This window comes from Hermetia illucens, chromosome 4, assembly GCF_905115235.1.
Source record: "Hermetia illucens chromosome 4, iHerIll2.2.curated.20191125, whole genome shotgun sequence".
Taxonomy (NCBI): domain Eukaryota; kingdom Metazoa; phylum Arthropoda; class Insecta; order Diptera; family Stratiomyidae; genus Hermetia; species Hermetia illucens.
Window position 1 is genome coordinate 110,603,794 of NC_051852.1, and position 7,027 is coordinate 110,610,820.

Below are 7,027 nucleotides of genomic sequence, written 5' to 3' on the forward strand. Positions count from 1 at the left end.
CACAGCCAGTATCGACGGGCTCGATAAATCGTTTCTACTTAATTTCTTAGATATGCCGATCGTGCTAAGCAAATTGTTTGCAAAGCTGTTGTTAATGAAGATGCTAATGCTAAACTGATCCGTGAACTCAAAGAAGAAATTCAAAAACTTCGCGAACTACTTCGTGCCGAAGGAATCGAAGTGCAAGAAGGTAATGAAGACAATTTATTGCATGCAATTATTATATATTTATTATATAATTTTCGGATATTTATTTAATAAAATATAAGTTTTGAAATTTGGTTTGAAACGAAGCATTAAAAAGTGAATTAGCACATTCAAAAAACTTTAGATAAGACTAGAATTATTTCTATGTAGGACCGGATGGTAAAGTGGTTTGTGAGAAACGAGACACAAATAGTAAGTAGAAAACACTCCATGTCGGCAAAGCTCTGATTTGATTAATGCAAAAAATTACGTTTCAAATTTTGCTTGCTTCTTTTGTATTGCGCAACTTAAGAATTAAGTTGACGAGCAAGAAATATCCTGACGACACAACCACTCTTGTTTGTTTTGAGCCAATATACAATATATGTATGAATAAAAGTGACAATACTATTAAGGAGTAGAGACTCTTGCTGCATCGAAAAACATTCGGCCGACAAATTATTCATGAAAGTCAATCCTCAAAATTGTGTCTCTTTAATGACCTATGAAGTAGAACGTCTCTGCTCCACAAAATATTTGTGTTTATATGTTGTATTATTTTCAGTTTATTTTCAACGTTTTTAACGTTCATATGAAGTTACTACTTGAACGTACTCACTTGGGTTTTTGTTGTCTTCACTTTGCTTCTTCGTTTTATTTTATATGATATTGCTTTTAGATCTTGAATTTTGTTTTTTGTCCTGTATGAAGTTTGTAAGGACCTTTCAAAAGTTCATCATTCTCCAGTTTCTGGATACCTAAATCTAGAAGTAATACTAATTGGCTCTATATAAAATATTGACGTTAGAGTCTACTTTATAAGATGCATTATGCAGAGGAGAAAATTTGTTACCTTCATCACAAGCTTTTTCAAAATATTCTCGTTTAATAAGTTCTAGATAATGAAAAAATCATTCTGGGAATATTGAACGAGCAATATATTCTGTTTTCTTCTTTCTTTATGTTTTAGAACTTCAATTAATAGTGCGGGTCTAACGAAGTATTTTTTCCTATACATATATTTTCGATGTTTAATTTATTCGTTGATTGAATTGATATTGAGAGGAAACCATGATACTTTATAACTAAAGATGGTTTAAGTACGCATAATCTTACAAGCTTCCACTAAAAATCAGTGCGAATAGCAGTGTTCTGTGTTGGCGAGCTTTTGGCTTGTTAGCTCGGCACTTTATAAAATAAGTAGATGTAGCATACGTTCATTCATTGTTTCAGAAGACGACGTAAATTGCAAGAATGCGAACAATCAAAAGAATATAATAAATTCACCCACTAAAGGACGAAATCGGAATGGCTCTACTACAGAGATGGCTGTCGATCAGCTACAAGCTAGTGAGAAACTTATTGCAGGTATGTCCACAGAAAAACGGCTTCAATCTTGGAGGGGAAATATCAAATTCTTTTTCGTAGAACTGAACGAGACATGGGAAGAGAAGCTTAAACGCACAGAAGAGATACGACTTCAGCGAGAGGCAGTTTTCGCTGAAATGGGAGTTGCAGTTAAAGAAGATGGCATAACAGTGGGAGTGTTTTCACCAAAAAAGACTCCACATCTTGTAAACTTGAATGAAGATCCAAATCTTTCGGAGTGTCTATTGTATTACATTAAAGATGGTTTGTGAATTTATTTGAAACTCTAATATTCTTACTAAACTTTTTATTATTAACCAGGTATTACCCGATTGGGCACGCATGAGGCCAACGTTCCACAAGATATTCAACTGTCTGGACCACACATTCTGAAAGAACATTGCACATTCGAGAATCGGAACAATGTAGTGACACTCATTCCACATAAAGATGCGTTAGTTTATTTGAATGGTCGGAAACTGTCAGAACCCGAAGTTTTAACTACTGGCTCTCGAGTAATTTTGGGGAAAAATCACGTTTTTCGATTTACACATCCCGAACAAGTACGCGAAATCCGTGATAAAATTAATACAAATGAAAACTCTACCACAAAGAGTGAAACCGTTGATTGGGACTTCGCCAAATGTGAACTGTTGGAGAAACAAGGCATCGATTTGAAGGTTGAAATGCAAAAACGACTCGACACTTTAGAGGAACAGTATAAACGCGAGAAACTACAAGCCGATCAGGAATTCGAAGAGCAAAGAAAGGTTAGTTGAAAATTTTGCTAGGATTATTTTTTAAAAAACAAAATAGGTAGCGTTGATTTTTTATTAATTTTTACATTTGCAACATACTTGTGGGTACAATACGCCAATGTCTTGCCATAAAGCCCATTCTTTTCCCATCCGCATAGGGGTTAGGAATAAATGAACGCCTTATCGAGCAATTATCGGACGGTTGTCCAACTAAAATATAGCCTGCATTTAAATTTCACTGTTTTTTCCTTAAATTATCGCAATGAACTGCTATGTTAGATTTACTTGCTTGCTCTGTTGGTGAGAATTCTTATGAAACATTTTTTTTGAAATTAAATAAGCCCAATTAGAAATTCTTTGTCTCGCATATCCACAAAGAAGCGATAACTTTTCGATACTTCTATGTCTGCAGACCCAATTTTAAGCATGATTTCCACTTTCACAAATTGCCAGTGACATTAGCAAAATCCATTTTCTACCTTATTTAAATCATTTATAATCGTTGAAACTGTAAATTGGCGAAAAAGTAGAGATACAATACGATTGATTGGTTTCATCCGTTTTATAGTTCCAGAATACCTAGAGACTCATATGTGTGGCCGACTGGAGAATGCCGGTTGTATATCCGCCCATATATTGTCCATAAAATTCGCTGTCTGTACAGAGAAATTGGAGGGATTTTTCAAAATATTTAGCAGATTCCTACCAGGAGGTTACACGAAGCACATCCCTTTTAGTTCTGTGCTTCCGAAGCTTGTTGAACTGACTGTTCCTCTTCGGTTCAGAATCTAAATTTCTATTAGTGCGAACATTTGATTAATTAATCTGTTACTTTCTATTTTTAATTATCTGTTATGTTATATTTTAATTAAACTGTTATGTTTTGTTGTTTTATATTATTTTATTTATAATTCAACTCTTCTTAATTTTATCTGAGCGTCTGATAAAAATTACGCGCATGGACTTATAATTAGTTGTAGATTCATAAAAGAATGTAAACAAATGTTATTTAGGAAGAAATATTTAGTAGCAGCTGCCAAATCGCGAATTGAAATGACAAGTGCACAAAAATATTCTCATCTCATTCTCATATATATCAAATTTAAAATTCTAAATCGTAAAACATAAAAACAAATTTGATATCATTCTAGTCATATGAAGCACGAATCGATGCTCTACAAAAACAAGTGGAGGAGCAATCCATGACAATGTCGATGTACAGCAGTTACAGCCCGGAAGATTTCCATCAGGAGGAGGACATCTTCGGTAAAGTGAAAGTAATTTTCTTAACAATTACATATGAAGTTAAGTATTGAATTTTATAGTCAATCCTCTATTCGAATCATGTTGGACAGCACGGGACGCAGGACTCGCTGCATGGGCATTCAGAAAATGGCGATATCATCAATTTACTTCGCTCCGTGATGATTTATGGGGAAATGCAATATTCCTAAAGGAAGCAAATGCAATTTCGGTGGAATTAAAAAAGAAGGTACAGTTCCAGTTCACATTGCTTACGGATACTTTGTATTCGCCACTTCCTCCTGAATTGGCGCCATCTGCTATGACTCCACTTCAAAATGAAGATGAATTCGGGGCTCCCCCTATTTCAAAGACAATAGTTGCAGTAGAAGTGACGGATACTAAGAATGGTGCCACCCACTATTGGTCGTTGGAGAAGTTACGGTATGTAATCAGTAAATATTTTCATGCTGGGATCATGTTATTTCACATTTGTTTTTCGTTAAATTTACTTGCTTACTTCAATTGCTATAATTTTAATTCAAAAGCAAATACGAAATCCTCAAAGGCATATGTGTATTAAACATAATCTAAATATAAATTTGAGGTTCGATGTATGGTGGATTATGCTGTGTAGCGTTTACGATTCAAGATGGTAAAAACAGACTTTCCACGAGTTTTACATATGAATCATTATTGAAATAAATCTATATTGGGTGCTATAAACACCATATTAATAAAATTCCGTCATGCATCACCAATCGCAATTCACCATTCATTGTCCATCCAAATCAAAGTGGGTTAGTGTTACTCGATCCAAATACGAGGGTTTGTTACAAAAAGTCTGGGAACGAAATGATAACAAATAGGCAAGTTTCACAATATTTTCAGCAACATTTAGCAACTTTTCTTGTCATAGAAAAGATTTCATTTGATTGGGATAACACAAGACTGCTTTCGTTCAAATTCCTAGAGTTTTTCTTGCATATCCCTCGATGCAAACTGTATATTTATACAATATAATCTAAAAGCAATGTGAAAAGAGACCAACCAAAAACCATTTATATGTTCATTCAGTTATCGACTTGAATTAATGCGACAAATTTACAATGTTGAGAGTCCGCCGTCGAATTCTACAAATGAGATTTCATCGTTTGATCAATTACCATTATGTTCTGAGAATGCAGCAACAAATGATACCGCTGGGCAAATTTCAAATAATGTAACGCACAACAATCCAACCGGACAGACTGAATTATTACAATGCATTGCAACATCATGCTCTAATGCATCTAGACTCTCGTTAGCCAATCTGTTGCCCTCTAGGTTTGATACGCTACTATCATAATTTCAAGATTTTCTAGTCTATTATTTATGTGCGCTATGTATGCTAATTGCAGAATTATTTTAAAATAAGTCCACGTCATGCACGATAGGCGCTTTTTAATGCTGAAGTCGTTATCATAAGAAATACGATTTATTTGGCATTTGCATCACCTCATGCCTTTGAGGAAAATTAAAACGAATTCTTGATTAACACATTTTTCTAATTCTTATTTCCGGCTTTTAATGTGAATTGCATTAATTGTTTATAGTTTTATCATTATTTCCATTGTTTTCTTCTAACAATACTCCCGCATAGGGCGCCAAATTTCGAAATCAGATTTTATTAATAAAATTAAACCGTATGATTATGTCTTCATACTATATATAAGATTGAACATAATTTTCAAAATAATACATTAGATAGAACATCAGTAAAGAAGCTCTATCTAATGTCTTTACTGATATGAGATCAATAAAGAAATACCGATAGAAAGCTTTCATATTAATACTTCTTCTGGAAATATTGCATTTTCACGAAGCAATTTCACACCAAGTGAAAGTCACGCTCTACTTCAACCCATTCACTTACCGTACCGTGCGTAAATAATTCAAAATTTAAGTTCTGAATATTCGAAAAAAAAATTATTTCGTGAGTTCGGATCATATTAGACCTAGAATATTTGCAAGACGAAAAAAAAGTTCGCAAATCGTGTGAATTGATGGCCCTGTATATTTCATTTCTGTATATAAATATGTTTTGAGTGATGCGGGTGTAAATACATACATAAATTCATACTGTGTTATAATCAAAAATTGTACATACTTTTTACTATTTGCTGTTTTAAACTGAACCTTATTCTAATATCGCCTAGCAGTTTTCAGATTATAAAATAATTTTGTTTTTTTTTATTTAGCGAGTGTGCTAATTTTTTATATTTAGTTTCGTTAAGATATCTTGATATTTAAGCAGATGTTCATAAAACACGCAGATAAAAGAAACTGGTTAGAGCCAAAAGCATGATTTTTAAAACTATCTGATCTACTTAACAACCAGCAAAAATACAGAACTAACTTATATCCTGTCCTTTAGTTAAATTAGTAATAGTAGTAAATCATCATCATTATCTTAAAATAGTATTCTTGATGATTCATCTTATAATATCAATAAACGCAAATTTGATACCGTAGAGATCAAAACACAATTAAATAATAATCGATGGCGCGACAATCCAATTGGATCCGGGCCTTGAAGGGTGTTAGAGCACTTCATTCAAGATCGTGACGGTTCACTATAGTACACGTAGAAGACAATCTCGTCAGTGTTTGCTCGTTTGCGACTATTACCCTGATTGAATCAGTTACTTATTCACAGCTGAGTCGACTAGCATCCGACCATTCAGTCACGATATAAATCCCTCTGCCACCAGTGAGATTTGAACCACGACCTTCCGTTACGGCAGCCTATCGCTCTAACCACTCAGTCACCTGGATATTAAAATACAGTATGGTATTTATAAAAGAAAGTATTATGTAGAACGAAAGCCCATCTACTGGTTTGTTGAAAGTTTTTGATATACTCCTTAATGAATTGGAGTATGGCACATTCCTTTATTTTTCAGATCAAAACTTAATATCTTCCTCTCTTTCTGAGAATGTTGTGTTTCATGGCTGATGCATTAAATCTCACTTCTAGATGCAACGATAGTGTTGACGATTGATCACCCCATACTGTATGAGGTGAAACTGCATCGAATGGAATTCGATTTAAAATCACTGCAAGTGACATTATATCACTTTTCATAAAATTGATTTTTTATCACATCACACCTTCCTACAAAGGCTAATTTCCATATATGTAAATATATACATTGATCGCCTCCACTTCTTATCAGTCATTTTAGTTTTATAAGTAAACTTTAGCACGTAGTGAGAAACCTGGGTCAAATAGACAAAAGATACATGTTTTTGAGGATGAATACTAATAGATATTTTCTGGGAGATAACGCAAGTTGCAGGATTCTTTTAGCTGGTATGCGACAGTAGGAAGCACGCAGATACCCCTCCAATTGTCACATTTCAAACAGGTACCCTTCGTTGGGATCTTTACGATCAACTCCTTCTATTACTCTCTGGGAAACGTCGCGGAA

The 7,027-nt window shown here is 34.0% G+C and overlaps 1 protein-coding gene across 1 annotated transcript in view; it reads left to right on the forward strand.

The window, feature by feature from the left end:
• LOC119656303 (kinesin-like protein unc-104) overlaps window positions 1-7,027 on the forward strand; it is a 42,286-nt gene that overhangs the window by 16,673 nt on the left and 18,586 nt on the right. Inside the window, 7 exon segments of the mRNA XM_038062747.1 lie at window positions 51-190; window positions 358-399; window positions 1,420-1,554; window positions 1,615-1,818; window positions 1,876-2,324; window positions 3,464-3,578; window positions 3,638-3,998. Coding sequence (XP_037918675.1) covers window positions 51-190; window positions 358-399; window positions 1,420-1,554; window positions 1,615-1,818; window positions 1,876-2,324; window positions 3,464-3,578; window positions 3,638-3,998 — 1,446 coding nt within the window.